This window comes from Bacillus rossius, chromosome 6 (assembly GCF_032445375.1).
Source record: "Bacillus rossius redtenbacheri isolate Brsri chromosome 6, Brsri_v3, whole genome shotgun sequence".
Taxonomy (NCBI): Eukaryota; Metazoa; Arthropoda; class Insecta; order Phasmatodea; family Bacillidae; genus Bacillus; species Bacillus rossius.
Window position 1 is genome coordinate 791670 of NC_086334.1, and position 24615 is coordinate 816284.

The 24615-nt window shown below is 35.4% G+C and overlaps 1 protein-coding gene across 6 annotated transcripts in view; it reads right to left on the reverse strand.

Moving 5' to 3' along the window:
* Positions 1–24615, reverse strand: part of LOC134532452 (phosphatidylinositol-binding clathrin assembly protein LAP) — an 82574-nt gene that overhangs the window by 33018 nt on the left and 24941 nt on the right. For 4 of the 6 annotated variants that reach the window (XM_063368861.1, XM_063368862.1, XM_063368857.1 and 1 more), the window contains exons 2-6: positions 13109–13251; positions 10731–10806; positions 7818–7829; positions 1996–2098; positions 1–209 (exon numbers count right to left, since the gene is read on the reverse strand). In XM_063368861.1, coding sequence (XP_063224931.1) covers positions 1–209; positions 1996–2098; positions 7818–7829; positions 10731–10806; positions 13109–13251 — 543 coding nt within the window. The remainder of the gene's footprint in view (positions 210–1995; positions 2099–7817; positions 7830–10730; positions 10807–13108; positions 13252–24615) is intronic. The other 2 variants (XM_063368859.1, XM_063368860.1) reach the window with 1 other exon arrangement.

Here is a 24615-nt window from a genome sequence, read left to right on the forward strand (position 1 = left end):
CTAGGAGGTTGATGGTGCCGTCATTGTAGCAGGCGAACAGCCTGATGAGGTCCCGGAAGAGCAGCATGAAGGCCATGTTGATGACCCCGTTGGTGAGGTCGTTGGCGGTGCAGTCGAACTCGAGCAGGGCGTCGAGCTGGCTCTGCAGGACGGGCAGTGTCTTCAGGAGCTTCTCCGTGTTCATGGTGCGCAGCGTGCCGTCCTCCTTGCTGCAACGCACAACACGCAGTGTGCCGTGCAAGCACCCAGCCTACACTTTCATCACGTGCTCCATTTACATTTCCTATGAAATAAGGGAACCAACTGCCATTTCTTCAATTTGGAACCTTGATTAAAAAAGATTAATAATTGTCGATTATTAATCTGGAAAGGAATAAACATAGAAAATGATGGCAAAATATATCAAAGAAACAACTCGCCAAATTATGCAGACGAAATGTAAGTTTCGTTTTTCTGAGGGACTGTCACATGCCATGTTTATATCTTGAATTTTTGGGATACCACCCTTGCTTTTGTTGTTCTGTTAAAAAATTTTTTTAACAGATATTCACTTAAGTGTTAATATTATGAAGACTTGTGTACCTTTTTTATACAATGATATTACACTAAGTTAACATCTATTAAAAATATTTGTGGCAAAACAAATTAAAAAGCGGTATGGAGTTAACATTTTCGAAACATCCCTTAAAAAAATAATGATTAAAAATTTAAAAATCAACATGTCGTGGAGACCATGCATTAAGGCTTTTGGGTTGAAGTCATGTGGTGGCACAGAGTTAACAAAATTGAAAATGCATTTTGCAGCGAGCATCATAAAGATCACAATTTTACCCTGAGCGTTCGCAGCTCTGCCGTTATCAGTCAGTGAAAGACTGCCCCTTTACATTGGCACATGAATTTGTTTCCATTGGTTGCGGGAACCTTTGATAAGCTGAATCGGAAGGGTTATTTCCAACTGAGCTCCTAGCCAAACCTGCCATGATGATAACTGCTGAAGTCCTAGATTTTACAAACTACATTTGAAAAAATTTGCTTTCCACATCCACACCTGTCTACCGCTACAGTTTTCATCCTCTACTTTTCAGTTCATTACTAATTTAAAAGCAAGTGAGCCAGGAAATATTGGGCTTCATCAAATTAAGCCATAACTTGCAGCATAGACTTTGTATTGTATCTCATGGAGTGCTATCTAAAAGGCATGTCCGGAAAGTTAAGTATAGTTTCGTTCTACCGCCACCGCATCTGTAATGTGGCAGTTCCGTGCATCCACACGTGTCTGGTCCATCGCCTGTCCACAGATGCCATTACAGCTGGACTGTGCTGTGTTTGCATGTGTTAGTGAGTGTTCAAAATGTTTTAATGGACGGTCCCACTGACTGTGAAGTGCACTCTAATATGATTTTTGAATGCAAAAAATGTTAAGAAGCTGAGATTCTTAAACTTTTAGAGATTTATAGTGAAACTTTAAGGTGAATTTTTGATCATTTATAGTGAAAAAATTGTAAAAAAAAGAAAATGATGATTCATGGTGGAAAAAAGCCTGCAGAATACTAATTGTTCTCTAAGTTTAAGCGTACTTTAGGAGGGAGGCGCTTTGACAGCAATGACGCAACAAATTGTGTCCAGCAGTGGCTGTCTTCACTGGCGAAATCTCTCTTGAGAGAGTATAGACAAGATGGTTTCTCGCTATGACAAATGTCTATACAATAGTGGTAACTATTTATAAAAATAGTTTAAGATATGCTCTTTATTGTAAAAATTAAAATTTCCTGTTGAAAAAATAATTTATGCGGATTTTTCAAAACGGACTTACTTTCCAGGCTGGCCTCCAATTAATTTCATGGATTGATAACAGTGTTTCAATAATGCAAACATAGTAGAAAATGTTGCAATCAAAGCTTCATCATTAAACAATAAATTCTGTTAAGTGTACAGTGAAACCAAATATCATGCTTATAATCATATTCAAAAAGTAAAAAATATTTTGTCACTCACCCCCTCTTCATTTTGCAGAAGTCGAAGGCCACAGTCCTGTACGACAAAGCCTTCTCGTTCAGGTACTTTGCGTACCGCCTGATGAATGGAGACATATCATAACCTGGAACACAATATGTGCACACCTCATAACTGCACATCACCAATTTCAATTAATTTTACAATAATAAATCTTCAGCACTACTTACAACTTTCTATGCAAATGAAAAAATATTTTTACGTACGATTTCATGATTTTTGTACATCTATAGGAGCAAGTATGAAAAACATTTCAATAACCTTATTTAGAAATTTTTTACAGTAGTTAAAAGCTGTGTAACTGTATATTATTTGAGAGCCCCACTCATTCCCTGCCTCAACGTGTGTGTGCTAGACTATCACAACAAATGCCTTAGTAATACCATCAAAAAATTGGTATTTACAGAGGGACAAACTTAATAGTTAATATGCTAAAAGTGGTTCTGAAATCTTAATATTGAACAGCCATTAAATTGTTTCTCAACCCCCTTTCCTTGCAGGCAGCATTATTTTACCACAAACATTTATTACTGCAACAAACTATTGTATTTGAATATAAACTAGACAATCGTACTATTGCAAAATCAATCTGTGTCAGAGACTTAGGAAATTTGCTAGATTCAAAATTGTTTCACAATCATATTGAAACACTTAGATCAAATGCTAATAAAATGTTAGCGTTGATTAAATATATCACATTTAATGCATCTAATTTAGATTCAACACTTAGTCTTTATATATCCTTGGTGAGATCTAAATTTGAAGCTGGTTCTTTGATTTGGAATAACATTAATAAATCAGATAGTGACAAATTGGATAAAATATAATTTAAACTGATCAAAATCATAAACCTAAAAAGTAACATTAATCTAAATGTAGATTTACACTCCCTTCTTGGTTTCTTACCATTAAGAAGAGAAATATTAGATGCATTATTTGTACACAATTGTTACAAAAATACAATTAATTGTAACTATTTTCTTCACAATACTGGAATTAGAATACCTACTTTCAATAGTCGTAATCTATCTTTAATTTGTACGTTAAGTAAAACAAATGATCTATTAAACAGAATAACTAAAAATTACAATAAATATGCAAGGTTATTTCCTGAATTAGATAGCAAAATAAAATTTAAAAAAATACAACTATTCATAACTTAATTTTTTTTTTATCTTTCTTGTGGTTAATAATCATATTGATTCAAGTTAGTTTTTTTTTGTTATTCTTATTTTCTACATTATAAAATTTGCAAAGAAATTATTTACTAATTGTTGAATGTTGCATGTTGTGTGTATCATTTTGTTTTGTTTTGTATTTTGTATTGTTTTGTTCTGTCTGTATGTATTTGTGTTGTTTGTATCTGTGTTTGTATCGTGCCTACCACCCAAGGCCATAAGCTGTAGGTAGGCATGCAACAAATATTAAATAAATAAATAAATAAATAAAAATAAAATTGTTTGAAGTTCATGAAAAATGTAAACTAGTATCTTTTAAAGTTGCCATTTTACAAGACTAATGCAATGGTGTTATTAAACTTCTCACCAGACCAAAAACAGCAATGCTCTGAAGTTTAACCAAGACTATCTGTCGAACTAAGGTCGCCAGTAATTTTACGGCTGCATGCAAAGTAACGTACTGCAAGATAGTCTAAACGCATTATCCAAAGACAACAGAGAGTTTATGTAAGCAGGGAGTTTTATTTATTTTTTAAAGCTACATTATGCTCCCAAGTTTTTTCAAGTTTACAAGTTAGTTTTCTATTATGTTTTAATACTTTTAATTATTTGCTAAATATCTTAAGATTATAAGTTTTAAATATTGTGTATCATATTTAAAAACAGCTAAAATTATAAATTGCTAATAAATGAAACTCTGCAACTACCAGAAACTACCAACTACCTACACAACTATTCAGGTTACTGCACACCACCAGTGAAGTGAATTTAAAAATTAGCCAAAAAATAATTTTGATAAAGGCTGATGTGAAAAACTAATTCATACTATTAATGATAGTGTTAAAAACACTACACATTGTTACACTCATCAAATAATACAACATATGTATATAATATTTTTATGTTATAATAATACATTATCAAATATATTTTTTAACACCACAACTGTGAAGCATTGTTTTGTTAAAAAGCTGCATCAATAGTATTTGGCAAAAAGCCATTAAAGAAGGATTAAGAAATTTTACCAGCATTCACAATCTGAACATATCAAATAAACCATAAAAATGGATTTTACTACAAGGGGGAAGGTGTGAGAGGAAACATGATACAACCATTTATAACACTGCAATAAATAACTCATGTAGTATGAGAAGAGACAAATTGTCAAACAAGAGCAAACAGAAATATCTAAGTTGACACTACTAGCATGGCCATCCCAGTAAAAATTCCCAAAAAATTCCCAAAAAAAACCTTTTAATTTTTAGCTCACTTTTAAAGAATTAAATCACAAACATACCTACCACCGTGAAAATTTTCATAGAGTTGAAAGATATCTCAAAGCACAAAGTTGCTAACACATACAATGAACCATAAGTCTCGAGTACAGGGCCGGCGATAGGAATAAGGGCTTGGGGGCAAGAATTATCCCCATTACTCAAAACAACTCTTCAATCCCCTAATTATTGCCAACCTTCAAGAGATTGTAATGCTGTATAAAGATAAAGAGGACTACACTAAGTTATTTTTAAAGCAATTTAAGAGTTTTAAAGTGTTTCTCTCAATAAAAGTTTTCATTCCTTTACATTTTTTCCAAAATTGAAATTTTTTTTAAACTTGATTTATATGGTAATACTAAACTTAACATATAAGATATTTAATACTCAATGGATAACATTTTACCCCCTTTTTTATTTAAATTTCTGCAGTATACTTTTAAGTGCCTTTTACTACTTTTTATTTGATACATGCTGTAATTTTATTTTATTGTATATTTAGTTTACGAATCCAGTAATTTTCTCTTAAGAACCTCAGATTGGCAACATGAGTGTGTAGTTCCAGAACTTACCAAAAACTCTGAGGCTTCAATTTATAATTTTAGTTTGATTTAAATTATTATTTACCGCTGTTAGACAATACGGCAATTTTACGAACGGCAAGTTAACTTAACGGCTGCTGTTTTAGTCGGTGACCTGGTGTTAAGCCATGCTCAAGTCTGCAGTTGAAATTACATGGAGCAGTTTCACGTCCCTGCTGGATGTATCATCACCAGCCTGAACTTCAGACATGCCAGCAAGACTCGGCCCAGTCTCTGTAAAGGATTTAGCAAATGTTTTACAAGACTGCATTTACGTCCTGAAGTTAGGGTGAATTTTACGGCAACGTATTTATTCCCCGGCAATTTGTCTCTGCGAGTTAGAATTGTGTAAACTGCGAAGCACGTAACACTATTTAAGCCTTTTTTTTTGTATTGGCCTAGCTAGCAAACATTTTTAAATGCCGCTCACACAATGTGAATTTAGGACCTTTCTGAACTTTAAAAAAAATTTTTGTTGTACGACTTAAATACTAAAATATTTTGTTTTAAATAAAGTCTGCCTTTCGATGTTAAATCAATTTAGCCATTTAACAGGTTAGTTTAATACATAGCATGCTCCCATATTTCTTGAAATGCTGTGATGGCCATTTAGCAATTTATGAAGTTTATGTTAAACATTCTTTTTGGGGTTTTAAATTTTAGTATATAGTTTAGTATATTGGCGTTTTAACATATTTAAAGCTGATTTTAACTACGAGCAATGCAGCCACAAGAGGCTATATGTATTTTTCTTCATTTGGAGTTTTTCTCACTTTAAGAACGCCAGCAAGTTAACGATAATTTTTAATTATTATTATTGACAGCTAACACTACTTGGGTCATCCTTAATTTTGCCGAGAATTTTCTCTGCTATTGACGTTTTGGGCTCACGAGCTTGATATTATGAGCAACAATAAATGCAGCAAACTAACAATTTGTTTAATCAATTTTATATTGCAATGTTTTTGATGCCACATTTGAGTGACTGCTCCTAGCAAGTCGTGGGGAATGTCACTGCCCTTCGTCGCCACAGGGGACAGCAACAATAAACAACTTCAAAATCATTGATAATTTAAAAAATTTTCGCGCTTTCGTATCAACATACGTTTTAACAACAGAATTAGCATACAATTCAATAACAGAATCAAAATTCAATGTCAGTGCAAGCTTTGATTCAAGGCATACTGTTTCTAGATCAGCAAGTCTACGCTGACCCATTGTTGACCTCAGGCAATTCTTAATTCTTCTAAGCACATAAAGATATTTCTACTTCAGCAACAGAAACATAAGGTACGCAGAATATGCACAGTTTAACACACATATTCTGAAATAAATTAGAAATATTTAGTTCTGTTAGTTTGTCGAGAAACTTTAGAGGCTGCAGAGAAGATTTAAAAATATTTTTATCTTGTGAACGAGAATGAGGAATTTATAACATATTTGCCTCTGTCAGTCATCTGCGACAGATGACACAAACCCAATATAAAATAACTTCGACCTTTGTTAACCTTTTTTTTCTTATTGGTGTTTTTTTTCTGCTTTTGAACATCTGATTTATGTCAGTATTCCATAATTTCCTAGAAAAATTTAGCATAATGCATTTTATGTGACTATTTTTTTTTAATAAATAGATAAAATAAAAAGTGACATATCAATGAGCTTAATACATCTGCTTTCCTATTCCTAACACAAAAAAAATTAGACTATGTACATTTAATATATCACGTAACAAGTAATTAAGCTAACCTATTTATTATCTGCATGTTCAGCATTACACACCACTGTTTCTTGCACGAGATTTCGAATCTTTATAGTTAAAGGTCATTTAATTAATATTCCATGCAAACAGAAGACATGGAGACAACTGGATAAAAAAATATATTATATACATATACACACATATAAAACTTGACTATTCTTTGCCAACTGTATGTGAGTTTTGCCCACTGTAACATGCTAAAACTGAACATGGTAGACAAATCAGCGAGTGTAAATAAATCTGAGTTACTAGACGCAACAGATGATCACACAACATCCACCTGTCATGGATGGCAGATCTTTCATTGCCGGATCAGGTTTTTAACATTTCACCGCCATCAAAGCCTAAACAAATTATCTTGTAGATTTTCTTTGTCTCTCCTTTTAGTTTGTTATTATAACTTTCTGAAGATTTGTTTGTACTAAGTTACCTTGGCCACAACTAAATATGATGAGCATGTGAGATAACTTAAGGTTGAGACTTAATTTTCATCTTGCTATCAGTATAAAAGTCTCAAAATGAAACCATGCCCTTTTGTTGCCCATAGAACAGGCCCTTCTGGTGCCAGTGCCCCAGGGATTTCCCCCCCCCCTTCCTTCTCGAAGGCCCTGCTCCTGCGACACAAATACCTGGGTTACATCGTAAAATTAATGTATTAGTTAAGCCGTGACTGCATGTGTCTTAAACCTGGTGGTTTACTATCATGCATTTTGGAACTAAGAAGCTGAATAATATACAATGTAAATTCGGAAGTGTTTAGAAAGAAAATGTACAATATTTTAACTAGTTATAGGAATAAAAATCAGAATGATTTCAAAGCAATTCTGATGCGATTCTGTGAAAGCATGCTATCCATACTCGCCACAAATTGTGCACTAAAACTACACTTTTGTAAAGGTGCAAGCGTGTTTGGAAGCAGACAGCACATGCGCAGGCAAAGGCAACCAGACCGCCGTGCCGTGCCGTGCCGTGCCGTGCCGTGCAAGCCAGCAAACATCGGGTACATACTCACCAACACGAGCGCCTACCGCGAGCCCAGAAAGAAAAAAAACCCAATGTTAGAAAGTACAGGACAACAAGGGCACACACAACTCTCGCAAACAAGCGCACGGCTCTCTGCAACATTTGCACACATGAACACAGGCACATGGAACCAACAGTCCACAAGACTAATTCCACAAATCCAAAATGTGGGATTACAACGACACGTTTGCCTTGTGACAGCTGTAGTGATGGGTAAATATCATGGCAGCTGGACCGATTGCAGGGAACTCGCTGTGACTGAGTCCGGACATAGTTCCACACCAATATTTAGTTTTGAGTTACCTTGCTGCTTTCATACAATTTTAATTCAAACTTTATGGATAAATTTTAATTACAGGGTGGCCACAAATTATCATTTATAAATTTTAGAACATTTTCAGGATTTCAAGGACAAAACTGTTTTCATCATCATCTCTGACTCGTAATGAGTTAGTAATCAAAAGAAAATACAACATATAAACACTTTACCAATGGTGTATGCCAAATACCATAGACAAAATTAAACAAATAGTAATCAAATTGGTTACTACAAACTACATATGTACACACAAAACATTGTACAAATATTATCAGTAAATGTAAATGACTCTTTTATGAACTTGCAATAATATAAAAATATTTACAAAGGCATAATTTGCCTTTCTCTCATTTTTGGCAAAATATTATACATTTTCGATTTAATGTATAATCAAACTAACATTTCAGCAAAATATAAAATCCAATAGTAACAATTTGAATAGGCAAAATATTCAAATATATATTGTTTTCATGGTGTTATTTAATGCAAAACAATATGCATTCCAGCCTTTCACAAAAATTATTAAAAAATTCAAATTAATAGATTTTCCATAGAATTACTAACACACCTAATTAGTAACACACCTGCTACAAAAATGTGTTTCAAAAAAAACATATGAAATCATGTTATTAGTCAATAGAGAATGTAACTAGAAATTTCATAACATCATATGTGACAATTATTCGAAACACTGACTGGTAAATTATTTTCTCTAACTGTTAAAATTCTTATGAATTATTGTTTGGTTTAAGTATTGTAGGATTAATGGGACACAAAACACTGAATATTACTAATTTATCAGGTTATCAAAGAGGTTAGGTTGTTTACTTCATTGAGTAAGTTACCTATGTAAATGCTAATATTTTCAACGAATACCATAAAAACTATTCCTACGTTCAGCTGCAAAATACAGATAAGTCAATCCGAAAATCCAGATTATCTGGACGAGTTTAGGGAGAAAATAAATACTTAAAAAAAGTATATCTGTTTTGTATTTCTTTTTGTATCTTGACCCAATAACATTTAGCCATTTCGTGTTGGTAAAGGCTGTGTTGCATGATAACTAAATGCTTATAGAGATGTATTTTACTGCAAACACTGTTACATTACTGTAATTATTCTGCCAATCCAAAAATATGGATAACCACACAGGTCTCGGACCTACTTAGTTCAGATTTGCAGGACTCCACTGACTTTTCAAAGGCAGTAACAAACATGAAGTAATTATCTTTAAATGTTTGCCGAAACTGTCAAAATATTTCATGCTATTTTAAAAGAAAAAAAATGTCTCAGTATTCACCAATGTGTAAACAGCTAACCTCATTTAAAAACACAAATCTTTTTGCTCAAGCAACATGAATCAGTCTAAATACTTCCTATAACAACCCTTAACCTTAATGAGTTGATTTTTTTAACATTTCATAAATTACGGTAAAAATTTAATAACTAAATGTTATTCAACATGGCATCCAATAATTCTGGTTTCTCTACTGTATGACAAATGCAGCACTATCTCTACATTTCAATATGAACTAAAGATCGTCAAAATTGTAATGCGTATTTTTTAAGTTGACATTATTTATGTTTATGACTTCATTATAGCAAGTATTCAAGGTAAGTGGTTCTATTATAATAAAGTTTAATTTGGCACACTAATACGCTTCGTACATATCCCTATGTTCACAAACATATACAAATGAATTGTGTGGGTCCGCCATATTTGATATTTCTGAGACTTACGTAGATGGTAGCAGCACCGTGTTTACACATTTCCATGCCAATCAATTTCCATTAGATTCACAAAATTACTCCTACCAAGAACTGTATACCAAGAGCTAAGATGTTTATACATCTAAAAGAAAGAAATATAAGACACTTGTTCTGCAAATTTAAGAATGTCTTCACACAACCTCTAAATGCACAACACTGCCATAACCAAATATTACTACTCAGCGGCGGGCAAACTTACTGGTCAGGAAGTCAGCCCGCATGTGCCGTTTTACTTCAATTTTCAAAACTAGATATCTAGTCAAATTGTACCTAAATTTTGAAATCAACATGAAACATCAAGTTATTGACCGTCACAAAATGTTTTAAAAGAAATGATTAACGTTAAAATAAGTTGTGAACACAGCAATATGCAGGTGCATGTAATAAAGACAAATGCATCGCAAACGTATTCATATGTAAATTATTATCACAGACATGAAGCTTAGACCAAAATGTAAATTGAATATATAATATTTGTTTTTCAGACTAAAAGTCTATAAAACCAAATTCACAAAAAAAAAAAACAAATTCAAGCACATTTTCCAGTTTTCCAAGGACAGAAAAAATTCAAGTACAATCCCTGGTTTTCAAGGATTCAAGGAATTGTGACCACCGTGTATTAAATGCTCATTCCAGTCAGAAGAGACTAAATGTTAGTGGTAATCATGGATATAGTATTCTTTTTTGTGATAATTATTCCACAAAAATTGAGATACCACATCCTTCAAGCATACAGAACACATCACTTCACGCATCTGAACACAGCTCACGCAGAAGTGCAAATGCGAAAGAACTAATTCGGGCTCAACATACCTTGCACGCCACTTTTGTCCAGGAAATTGCTCAGCTGGAACGTACTATTGCTGGAGGCTAAGTACTGAGTGAATCTCTGCAAGAAGGAAAATAGTACAGCCAGTATTTAAATGTAGGCCAAGAGGACACAATGAACAAACTTTGTAAGGCAGATTTACACATATCATTTGCCACATTACTATAACATATGCTGTAATAAAAAAACAGATATGTGAACTGACATTGGAAATATTTGGTCTCAGTTTTAAGTTTGTACTCCAAACCAAAAAAGGACAAAACCAAGTTTCTAGGCAGAATTTAAGTTTTACATTGCCTTTGTATGCATATCCAATGGGTCATACAGCAGAAATTAAAAAATTAAAAAACAACAGCACTTATAAAATTAAAAATCTAGTAACTAAAAATTCCAAAAGAAATTCACCGGGAATCCTACAGGATGAAACTGAAAACCTACACGAATAAATTTTTATTTTAGAACTCTTTGAGAATTTGGATTAACGATAAAATTGTTGCGTTCCAGTCTCGCACATCAGCCGTTGCAATGGCAAAAATATACATTTTTCGGTTTGAACTGCATAACCACCCTCCTTACCCACCAGATAGATCTAGCCCCAATGATTTCTTTGTTCCCTAGACTAAAGTAGCATTCAGGGGACAGAGATTTTCATTGAATGAGGATGTCATCTTCGTAATCATCTATTTTGCAGAGAAAGACACCAAGTACTTTTTCTACTAGTTGAAGAGATGAGATGAGATAGCGCTGACAAGTGTACAGACTGACAAGGAGACATTGTTGAAAAATAATATTATTTTGAAAAAATGTCAACTTTTCCCACAAGTTTACGTACGTATTATTTGTTAAAGGGATTTAGAATTTTGTACTAAAATGTATTTAGTTTATTCATCTATTCATTTAAAACAGTAAAGCAATATGCAAGAGGAAATAAAACTTCAAATTATTATTTTATAATGCTGCTATACATAATTTAGTTTATAATGAATGAACTTTTACAAGGAAGATAGTGAAAAATAGATCAGTCCCTACATCACACTGGCTAATAAATAAGTCCTTGTACACTAGATGCTAGCATACTCTGGCGTTCACATGACAAGAGTTTTCACAGGCCGAGTGTACAAGGTGTGCATATTCTTATATCAGAAAAAGACCAGTGTGTACTTGGCTTAATGTTTATGTTAATGCTTATAATTAAGATTTGCAAAGACTGAAAAGGTAATTAAATTTTTTACACAGATTGGATTTTTTTTATCAAATAAAGTTAAATAAAAACAAGAATTGTATCCCCCAAACATTTTTATCCAAGCTGTTTTGGACTGGATTACTTAATCAGAAAAGGCATAAATGCAAGAAGTTAAAGTTCCACCAAATCATATTTTATGAACACGTTATCTGAACTTAGTATGATTTGCTTTCTCATGTGTGTTCTTGAGAAATTTGCATGCTTTATAAATAAGGACTTAAATTAGGAAGGAGACTTAACACATGCAGTGATGTTTTCTACAATTTTAATTATATTTCATAAAAAAGTTTAAAATAATTTAAACATTTTTCTTTAATTTGTAGAATTCTGAGTTAAATTTTTTTGCAGTAATAAGTAATTAACAAGGCACTAATTTTAAATTTCCTATTTTATTAAAGTTTAAAAATGCACCAATCAATAACTATAAAAAATTAATTACCTGTGTATTTTATTTTATGTTTACATATTATTATCAGTTAATTTTGATACATTAGTTGTGTTACCTATATTTTTTGTATTTGTTAGTCTCTTATTTCCCAAATCTGTTGCTTGGTAACACCTTTTCACCAGATTACTTCCCAACTATCTTTGCATCACTATTTAAAATTATATTTTGTAAAAATCACTACTTCAGTATGAATACAGAGATTTTATGCAGGATGGAAGTGACTTGCACGAGTAAGCAGTCTAACAAATACATAAAAAAAATTTTAAGAAAAAAACTATTTTCTCTAATGTTAACACAATCATCCAAGTACAGAACACAAAACTGGGGTTGCATTTTTCACACAGGACCAACTGCTGCTCATCTCAGATTGGCCACGTTCATCTTCCCCACCATCACCCCTCTCCTACCTAACAAGATCAATCCACGCTAAGACTAGGAAAGTTATAACTGTGAGGATTGTAACTGAAACGTGGGGAAAAATGTTTAAGCAATTAGATCTCCAAAATAATCAATTACATTTAAACAACATGCATAATTATTGCACAGAATGACAGAAGATTATCCTTACTGAATGCTTCTAGCAACCTTCAATGTTCGGCAAAATTCAGCCCCGACATTAGAGAACAATTCCACAGCAGTGTGTTTACACCGCGCTAGTGACCACCACTTACTTCATTGCCGTAGCACATCATGTGGTGCACGGTGATGAGGGCCTTGAACACCACCACCCAGTTGGTGTTCTGCGACCTCTCGATAAGTAGGTTGGCGAGTTGCGGGATGGACACGTTCGGTTCGTTTGTACAGTGAATTAAATCTGCAACACAACATTTAAACATATTTTTTACCTTTAAGTACCATCACCTCAATATTATCTTAAGCCCAAATTTTTTTATCTTTTAATAGGCCCATACCCACTCCTTTCCCCTTACACTTTTATGATAATTTATACCATATCAATCACTGTCAGATTAATTTATCAAGTACGTAACAGGAATAATTTTTTTTTGTCTTAACTGAGTATGTTGTTTTTTTTAGTTAAACACTAAATCATAAAAATTTTTACTATCTACTTTAAGTTTGCAAGAAGATCTCTAGCTGAAAATAAAGCTCTGGAAACAGTAATTGATGTGTAATTAATGCTTAATGACAAAGATAATTAGACTGAGCAATAATGTGATTTGGATAGAGCAGCTACTGAATGCATTGGTGAGGCGAATGGAAGAACCCAGAAAAAAACCACCAGCTCTTGGTAATGTGTATCAGATTAAACACTTTTAGTTTAAAAAAACTTTAAAAAAAACCTGCTTTTATCATTGCATGAACTAAAAATTAAAAAATTAAATTTAAATTTAAGTTGTTTGTCCAACAACCAAATAATGCACCACAACTCTGTATAACTAAGTAGGGTGCTTGGTATCATTTGTCTTAAATTTTCTATCAGTAATAATATGATTTGCAATCAATTCTATCTCTGATTTTAGTATATATTTATTACGAAAATGAAAGACAAGAGCACCACACCCTATTAGTCATACAGAGTTATGGTGCATTACTTAGCTGTTTGACAAAAAACTTAAAACAATTTTTTTAAATTTTTTGTTCATTTAACAATAGGTTTTTTAGTTCTTTTAAAGTTATTTTATTCTTTTCAGTTTCAAAATAAAATAAAAATATTGAATATAAGTAATTGAAACAAATTAAAAGTACTAAATATGAATGATTAAAGTATATTGTGTTACAATAAACTTAAAATTAGTCAACGTTCTTGTAATCTAGTCACTTCATCTAATGTGTCAATATTAGATGGAACTTTTCCAACTCTGTATTAATGGCAACATTCACCTTTCAGCAGTACCATAGCAGTATTTCGCTGGAAACTAGATGGCTATTGGTTTAATTATATGTACACCGTCTGTGCCAAAATCAATACGGATTGATGATCACGCCAGAAGAGAGACCAGATAATTTCAGATATAGTACCCGTATTGCCATTAAAGAACCCCAGGCACATTTTCCACCATGACCCAACCTCTGAAACACTAAATTAAAAAATCAGACATTTTCGAAATTTAGGGGCATTATCCCTTACCTGAGCAAATTTTCCACCATAACCCAACCATTTGGATAGGAAACACTCCAAATTGAAAAAAAAAACATCGAGTTTTAAAATTTTAAACATTTTGGCTTTTTTACCATCCCCCCTTCCCCCCAGGGTAACAGTCGACCCTGGGGCAAATTCCCACCATAACAACCTCATGGATACACAAAAAGAACTTTTATTAACCATAGCTCTAAATCAGTGGTTTTTAGACCATCTGATCCCCCACTCCCCCTTAACACTAATGTTTTAAGTTATCAAAATATTTGATGTTAAGAGTTCCTTTATACGTATGCAAAATTTCAACACATTCCGACATCGGAAAGTGGGTGAAAATTGAATGGAAAGATTTTATTACATAGTCCATTCATTAAATCATTCATTCATACTCACATGCGAAGCTAATAAAAGCTTGATAATAATGGGACAATTCTTTAAAACTATAATTCTTTTTTGATTTAACAAAACTCCCTAGTGGATGCTGCCATTAGTCATATGCTTGTCTCAAAAATTGATATTTGACACAGACACTACCGGGTATCGGATATAAGAAAATCACTAATCCTGAAGATCCTGGTAAGGATAATGGGACAAACTATTTGAACTATTACTTATCAGCAGGGCCAGCGCGTCCATATAGGCCAACTAGGCAACCACCTAGGGCGCCAAGTAGCTGGGGGCGACGCAGCACGACACATAACAGCTGATATAATATGTTTAACGATTATTGAAACTAGATGAAAATGGATTTTTGTAACAGTTTGGAATGTTTATATTGATATAAGTAATTATTTAAAGTCCACGGTGACCTGTTTATGATTTGTAATAAGTAAAAAAGTAAAAAAAAAAACAGAAGCCTGCTTACAATTGACTTGACAAAATCTTAGGCTTACGTGATGTATATTGAGGCAAGGAAAATTTTTTTTGGGGTGTCCGGTGGGGGAGGGGGGATTAAGGTTTTTCGCCTAGGGCGCCTATTTACCTTACACCGGCCCTGCTTATCAGTCCTTGATAAGTGTGCAAAGTTTCAAATTAATCCGACGTTTTAGAGGTGAAAATCACGTTCAAAGATTCCGTAAATAGATACATACAGGCAAAGCTAATAAAAGTGTGTTAAAATGTAACCACCTGTTTAGTTTTCTAAATAAGTTAAGATTTATTCTTGTTATGGCCATTGAAATGAAAAAAAAAATTTATTCGCTATTGTAAACCAATACGCTTGTTTATGTCCCCCCGATGTTCACGAAAGTGACTACATACGAGTTAATGGCGCCGGAACGTAAAAACCGAAAAAGTGAGCCCTGCGATTGCGCGGAATCGGGAAGCATTTTCACAGACGAGAGAGCCAAAACCTGAAGTTCTCCCAAGTTCATGTTTTTTTCCGTATCTTAAATGTAGCTATCCTAACCAAATCAACCGTCCACAATGTTTTAAAGTATTTATAATGTAGCTAAACTAACCTAATTGACCATTAGTATCATTTTATCAACACCGCCATATTTATTTACAACAACAATAAAAAAAGAAGATGCACGATCGGACGTTTGGCTCTCTCGTCTGTGAAAAGAAGGCTTCCCAGCGGAATTTGGGCAACACATCAGGAGACTGCCGTGTCCTGCGGTGCGCTCGGGCCGGAATAGACGGGAGCGTCTATTGGCGGAGGCGCGGAGGCGCGGTTCCTGCAGCGAGTGATCAATACACCTCCACTCCCGACTGCGTCCTGCCGCGAGTAACTACACACTGCTGGAGATGTAGGTATAGTGAAGACTCAATAACTTTATGCTGTGTATACAAGCGGCACCAGACAGTCTGCTAGCGACGAAGTTGGAGCAGTCCCATGTCGCCTCATGTCTGATCGCCGCGCCGGGCTGGTGCGCAGACACGTACCAAATGTGTGACATTCGCCGGACCATGAGCCAACACTGTCAGCGCTGCGTGTTACGACACGTGGAACTGCACGACATAATGATTTAACTAATCAGTACAGAACAGAAATCCTATCAAATTCAAGATTCGAGCATGTGGGAAGTTTCAAGACTTCAATTTTCTCGATACGCCTACCACAAGCAAACCTTATATTCGAATGCCGTTGTTATTCCGGGAAAGTATCGGTACTGGAACTATGCTCGCGAGGCGGGGAGCGACCGGCTGGACCGACTATCGCGCCTCGCGGCGGAAACACGCCCCGATACAGCAGTGACGCGGGCCGGCCTATCGCGCGCAGCAGCTGCCCTGTCGCGTGCCCACCGGCACTCAGCCTCGTGTGGATTATGTTCGAACTGAGCCGTTCCAGCGAGCACGACATGCCTCCACGCGCCAGGCTGCGAACAGGCACGCATAAGGCAACGACGAGATCTGAGCGCAGAAATGATAAAGGTGCGTTTCAGCCGTTTCTTCCCTCTCCTACAAACGTAGTTTCAAACCGAAATGCGGAAACAGAACAACTCATCCGCCCTCAAAGTTCCGCCGACAGACACCACTAAGATGTTAGGCGTGTGGCGGGGCCTTAACAAGTACGAGATCACACTGAGCTAGTTTCCAAGTTAACTACTGAATTCGCTAGAAAACAAGTCTATTTAATATCGTGACTGTTGACATAGTAGATTTCGCTTACGTATAGCCTACGAACAATCTGAAATCTCAAGTCACGCATAGAATATTTACCCACTCCTGGGTCAAATTTTATTCCAGTTAACTGATTCTGAGAACTTCGAGCGCGAATCTCTCGGAATAGCAACGCCGTTACAGCAGCAAATCGATGTTTCTGTCCCCCCACAAACACACACGCGCACACGCCGTGCGGCTGCGGCGCGACTATAAATACTGACATTTCTCCGCTTCGACTTATTGACGTAGACGATCCCTCAGCTCATTGACGCCAACTTGAAACAGTTCTCGGTGTGAAATTTACTTCCCTCGCAGCAAGACGTTACCTAACAAATTATTTCACACATTCTTATTTACATGCAGTAACATTTCAGAGAATCAGAATGAATTCATGTTTATGTAAAATATAAGCACACTTTCCCTAGCTCGCTGCCAACATCTAGGTTTACAGATCAGGCAATGTCCGGGATTTTTATAGCGGAAGGCAGTGGAAAACCAGGGCAGAATCACCACGCCATGAGAATACAAGGTACGCTTAGGTTTCTCTGGGGAATCTACTATCTGGGACTCATCATGCCAGACAATATACACGTAAGTGTGGTGTCACATTCAGAACACGTAATTGCCCAGAGGTACGGAAATGTTTCAGTTAAGAGGTGGAGCCATCACCGTTGATGAGATAATGTTGAATGCCATATAGGCTAGTGTAGTGCCAGGTCACGGTTTGTACAGGATGCCAGCTAAGTACCGACCCGCGGGTTTTGGGTTAGGTTCTTTTCTCACTGAAAAATCTGTTAAAAAATCCCACTGGGTTTTTTATTCATTATAAAAATAGAATCAAATTTTTTTTTACTTGTTTACAAAGTACGTACGTAAATTACAGATGCATACAATAGTATAAAACACAAGCTGATTTTAGCTTTTTATAACTAACTCCTTAGAAATTCACACACGTAATAAATATTTAATTAAAAAATCAGTAGTGTGGTGGTTTTCGATAGGCTTATAATCAAGGGATTAATTGTTTTAAATATATATTTGCACCAACACAAATCCAGACACAATGAGACCGCAGAGCCTGGTCCCAGAGGGGCGTGTCTGCCGATATCAGCCAGGAGGCGTGGCCTGCGAGATGCGCACCACTGTCAAGTCCTATCTTGCTGTTCATTTCAGCCAATCAGACATCTGCTGGCAGTGTTAGTACGTAACTGTATTAACACCGAATGATTATCCCACATTTCACCAGCAATATGTGAAAACAGATTTTTAACATGTAAATTAATTTAGGTTATGTAATATTTTTTTTTAGTTTGCCATTATACCCACGATAATTTGTTATATTTTTTATTTATCAAATGCTAGTGAGTTTTCATATTAAAGCAGGAATCACACGCACCTCACCACTATAATATCTCGACAATTCCTGAAGGAATTCTTTAATTTGATTGATAATAGAGAAATTGAACTGTTAATTTGTTGAATGGACTTGTGATAACAGCTGCTTCATGCTTTGCATAAAGTATCAAGTATCACTATACAGTTAAATTGTGTACCATGTTCTGTATTTTTTTTTGTAACTCGCATCATATAAATATTAATGTCTGCACATACATATTTGTATGTAAAGGGAACTACGTGTATAACGTGACGTGTTTTATATCCCGAAGCCTTCACTCCATGTGGGATCAACGGAACAAAAATACCAAATAAATTAACTATTTTACTGAAAATTATAAACAGTTCTTCAGTCCCGCCAAACGACCGTCCTATGCACCGTTGAGACAGTAGGTTCAGGAACATCGCGGTCAAAGCCTGTGCACCCAGCTTCAGTGCAACATGATCTGCATGCAGGTAGTGAGTCTTCGCAACAAAAACTAAGTTTACGATACACGTTCGTTCCAAAATTCTGGAAATCGGGAAGTTGCATCTAATATAATATATTGGACTTTCGGAATGGACAACACAATTGAATACATAAGCACAGCAGAAAATGACTTGTTCTACCGGGCTTACCTATGTACCTATATTTGCTGTCCTTTCCTTAAGATTTTTTTTTACAACCAAAGTAAACCAGCAATTGATGTATATTTTAAATAATCTGTTACAGTAGTGTCACGAAATGGGGAAAAACATGCCACTGAAGTTTTTTCTTCTTAATTTCCGTAAAAACTATTTTTAATTTTTTTCCGAGTTGCATAATTCGCGAAGCATGTACGTACCTATGCGACAGAAAAAAAAATTTTCACCGATTCAATGAAGTAATTAAGAAAACTAAATTATAGTTTGGCTCACTTACCGAAATAGTTTATCCCAGCGCTGAGTCAAATTTCCGTTACGAGCATGTATGTCGAAGTGTTGGGTAGAGAATCGACTGACGCTAGCATAGTAACAGGAAAATTCCTCCATATACTAAGTATAACAAATAAAATTATAGTGCTAAATCTTTAGGGTCTGCATTAAAATAAATACATCTCAAGAGTATGTTTAGTAAGACAATTTAAAAAAATAATAATTTGTCGTGTGATTTTTAAAAATAAGTAGTACCCATTGTGTAATTTATAAAACATTTCTAAAAAATCAAATTTCACATTACCTCTTAAATCTCACGAATGTAAATCTTAAATTACAATTACTTAAGTACTTAAGTGATGAAATAAGCTTTACAGTACGTACGTCGTGAACCAATTAAGCTATAAGCTACAAAAAAAAATTCACGTAATATTTTTCTCTTACATTGTATAAATTTACTTAACCACGGAGTAAAAATACACCAAACGTTGCGGAAAATATACTAAATCAAAGCGGTTTTACTTTCAGGGTTTGTTTTTTAATTTACTATAGTTAGAAGAACACGAATATATTATGTATAAATAACACAATCAGTGAAGACTTGCTACATTCATTATGTGCAAAATGATAAAATTTTTAGATTTATTTTTTCAGTCTATTCAGAGGTTGGTTAACAGTCCAGAGTTTTACTACATTGGATGAGAACTTATTTTCTCACAAGAGGTTTCAGATTAAAGTTCATTTTTATTCTTAGATTGCGTTCTTTTTTTTTATTTATCATAACTTCCAAGGAAATCCTCGTTCCTATCACAGTATACACCTACCTCTGCTGTTCTCAAACGTGGTCGTCCATCAGTTGAATATTGAAACTGAGCATCTGCAAGATATTAGAAACAAATCCTATTGTTGACCGCGTCGTCACCACAACCACCCATTGCACACGCATGGAGGGGGGGGGGGGGGTGGCGATGCGAAACAAGACGTAACCAACGTGGCATTACATGGACCTTAAAACTACTGAGTTAAGCAGAGAAAACTTTCTTGTAAAAACCTGAAGAGAACATAAAACACAGAATGCACTCGCTGGGTGGTTAGTTAGGCCCAACTCTATGGCCTAATGAACCATAGGGCTCAGAGGATCAACATAAAAAAACTTTTTCCAAAGATTAGGTGTTCCATGTAAGAACTACTACGGGGAAAAAAATCGCTTCAGGATGCAGGTAATTTTCAGAATTGGCGGGAGCGGGGGGGGGGGGGGGGGAAATTGTAAACTGTGTATTTAACAAGTAAGAGAAAACAATATTGGCGTGACCGAAGAGATGACTGCATGTGAACGCGGTCAAGAACGAATTACGCAACAGGCACTCCATGGGAATGGCTGTTTAAGTCTCTTCAACTTCGCAAGCACGAGATAATCTAAGAACATCGACCACAAGGTGAGACCAATTCCATTAATTTAGTTGCTTGAAGTGTAATAGATCCCTTTGAACTGCATTTTAAAACCCCGTATGTAACTGCGTGTGATTTAACTCTTCGATTACTGGTTATTATCCACTTATTAAGTTCGGTGTAAATCCATAAAGGTGTATTTAATGCCCCAGCAATGACATATTGATATAGGTAAATTATGAAACGCCCAATCATTAATACATGAGAATGTGTCATCAGGTAGGAGTGTGGTTGTGATTCAAAATGAACGTTCTAACCATTTGCAGTTCCGTCATAGATTTGTAAATTTGCTTAAGGTACTAAAATATACAAGCAAAATGTTAATCGTCTCCCCCGAAATGAGGTTCATGAACGCTGGTTGCTGAAATGTCTATTGTAATAATTAAAAAAAAAGGCCAATAGAAATTGTTAGTTGACGCCAAAGATGAGTATGATGTTCAAATGGATTTTTTATTTCGCTCCCGAAAGGAAAAGTGTTTCGTGACAGTTTAAATGTGGCATTCCAGTATTTTTTTTTTTCCCCTTCTGTTAACTACCTGCAAAAGCAGGCGCGAACCATGATGTTAAAGGGAACAGTCACAATAGACAAAGAAAGCTAAGAATGGTATGTTCGTCCTCTCGCAAGTCTGTAGCCGTGAGATGAAAGGATCGACTGCCGTGCACGATATTCATCTGCGGACGTCACATTCCCACAGCTCTCCAGGACCGCCCATTGTGACGCGCATGCGTGGTAGCCGCTTGTAGTTTCCGGGACTTTCACTGCTCGTGTGCGGTCTCGTCGTCCCTGCCAAGTCGTCCCAGTGACGCGACCATCCGAGCGAGGTTCCTGTGGGGGGAGGGGGGCAATATCCCCTCTAGAGCCCGAATTTTAATTATCTTTTGGAGTTGTTCTTTAAGCTCGTTATGAAAAAAATAATTATAAGATTGAATTTTTACGATGCGCGCGCAGCATGCAACATAAATTGCCTTGATGGAAAAAAAAAGCTACCAACAAATAAAAATTTATGTTCTTTTAAATCGAATACTATGATATTTAATACTGGTCCCTATAAAACACGTTCTATTAGCGTGGGAGAAAATGAGTTTATAAACTTTTTCCAGTGTATTTATATAAGTGAGGTTTTGTTCCCATATGCATAATTTATTTGCATTATAAATTACATAATTTGAAAATTAAAATTAATGTTAGACTAAACATTCAGCATTTTTATTTGAATTATTAATAAAAACTTATCTTATTTGACTAAATTAAATAATTTTATACGTGTGTTTAATATAAGTATTTTTTTTTAATTTGATTGAATTTATACTTTACCTACCGTATTTATCATATCACTCGTCTATTTTATTTCAATTAATTATTTTCATGCAAAATTTGTTTTTTTTTACTACAAGTATAACTTTTACCGTGCGTACCTGAGCAGGCCTATACGCTCCAATTTTTTTTTAATTTATTTAACTTAAATTCAATTGTTACAGTTTTTATTAAAAGTTATATTAAATAATTTTTATTATTGGAACCATAAATTTGTAAATATCCAAAGGCAATGTCCGAGCTATTTAATTTCACGTTTTATAGCTGAAACACTTTGACCACCACCTACGCCTAAGACTTCCTTTTCGCAGTACAGCATCGCAGTTTACTCGCCCTAACACATAACCACAACATCTACAGATTAAATTTAAAATTCGCTTAGTAAGAAATAAGATGCGACGGAGTATAAATTAACCCCACAGAATGCCAATGTATGAATTGACGTGAGAATGGGCTGTACAACTGGTTCCCTGTTAAACCTAAATCTTGAAAGCACCCATTTTTATTTCTTCATGCAAGTGGTAAAAGAAAAGTAGCTTCTAAATGCAATGTCTTTAAAATAAAAACAAATTTCAATTGTAAACGATTGCTGTATTACTTTTCCAACCCCCAGAGCTAATGGCGTCATTTTCGCCCTCGGGTCTCGTGGCTGGCTCGCCGGGATGGTAGGTACGGCCATGACGACACGCAGCAGAGAGGGTGACGCCACGCAGGGAGGGAACACAGGGAACACAGGGAACACAGGGAAGCGAGGGGACAATCCCACGGGACTGGAGGACGCACAGTCGCGCAACTGCCAGAAGCCAGCAGCCAGAAATACCTTCACTTGCGCGAGTTGGGGGCCGCGTCACACCACGTGACCGAGAATAGTGCCTGGTTCGTATTCCCGGCTCAATGTTTAGCTTCGTGTTTCGGGAACATTCGTTCCCAACGAAAATTATATTTTATCAGGTAGAGAGTATGTGAAGAAATTACAGTCCGGTAGAGAGAATGTGTGAAGAAATTACAGTTCGGTAGAGAGAATGTGTGAAGAAATTACAGTTCGGTAGAGAGAATGTGTGAAGAAATTACAGTCCGGTAGAGAGAATGTGTGAAGAAATTACAGATCGGTAGAGAGAATGTGTGAAGAAATTACAGATCGGTAGAGAGAATGTGTGAACAAATTACAGTCCGGTAGAGAGAATGTGTGAAGAAATTACAGTTCGGTAGAGAGAATGTGTGAAGAAATTACAGTTCGCTAGAGAGAATGTGTGAAGAAATTACAGTTCGCTAGAGAATGTGAAGAAATTACAGTTCGCTAGAGAATGTGAAGAAATTACAGTTCGCTAGAGAATGTGAAGAAATTACAGTTCGCTAGAGAATGTGAAGAAATTACAGTTCGCTAGAGAATGTGAAGAAATTACAGACTTGCATATTTACATATTTTTAAATCTTGGGATCAGCCACAAATTTTATAAGCACAATTTGTTTCGTATGGTAGCCAGTTAAATATAGCTCTCGATTGGCGCAACGCAAAACATGCTCCTCCACTGCTTTACGGTGGAATTAAATACACAGTGCAGTGGACTCCCTTGTATTGCGTGGATGGTAGTTTCCAGACCTCCCAACCTCCACGGAAAAAATTGGAACATTTTGATGAAATTTCTTTGTTGCAAATTTACGGTGAACGCTGTGGAACGGGTGCGAATAATAACTGGTGGCGTTTATATCTTTATTTCAGCTGAAAACCATGGATTTGAAATTACTTCTTAATTTGTCCAGCGTTATGGCATACGTGTATAGCGATGACAGCAAGATCAAATTTTACCCGCAGCAAAGTCTAACCACATTTGACATGTATGAACAGTTGCAGTAACAACGCAACGTGATATCACACTTCTTGAATGACTTGGAAAAGTAACTACACTGAAACATGCTATAGTTTCTTGGAACGAATATCCCCGCTATAGTACTCACCGAGTGTACTTCTACGCTGCGGTGATAGTATCCCCCCCCCCCCTTTTTTTTGTTTAGGGCAGAGTAGCGTTCCATAAATTGAAAAAAAAAAAAGGGGGGGGGGGTTTCATTAAAGTCTGTTTACGGACGATAAGTTTGCGTGATAGCGTCATAAGAAAACATTGATGAAAAATTGCATACCTTTTAATTTTAAAAATATTATTAACAGTTTTTGCAAATTTAATTTAAATAATTTATTTAAATATAATCACGAACAATTAGTTATAGAAATGAACTGAAATAAAATCAATGTCAATAAATCGCTGCTTTTAAAAAGGCCCGCATTAACCTGTTTGATATTATAAAAGAATTTCTCGCACGGTGGTTGGCCGGTTCTTGCACGTTCGGCTCAGGCGGAACGTGACGCTGAGTCATGCTTTTTCGTGCGTGCAGCCGGCGTTCCATCGAAAAGACGTTATCACGTC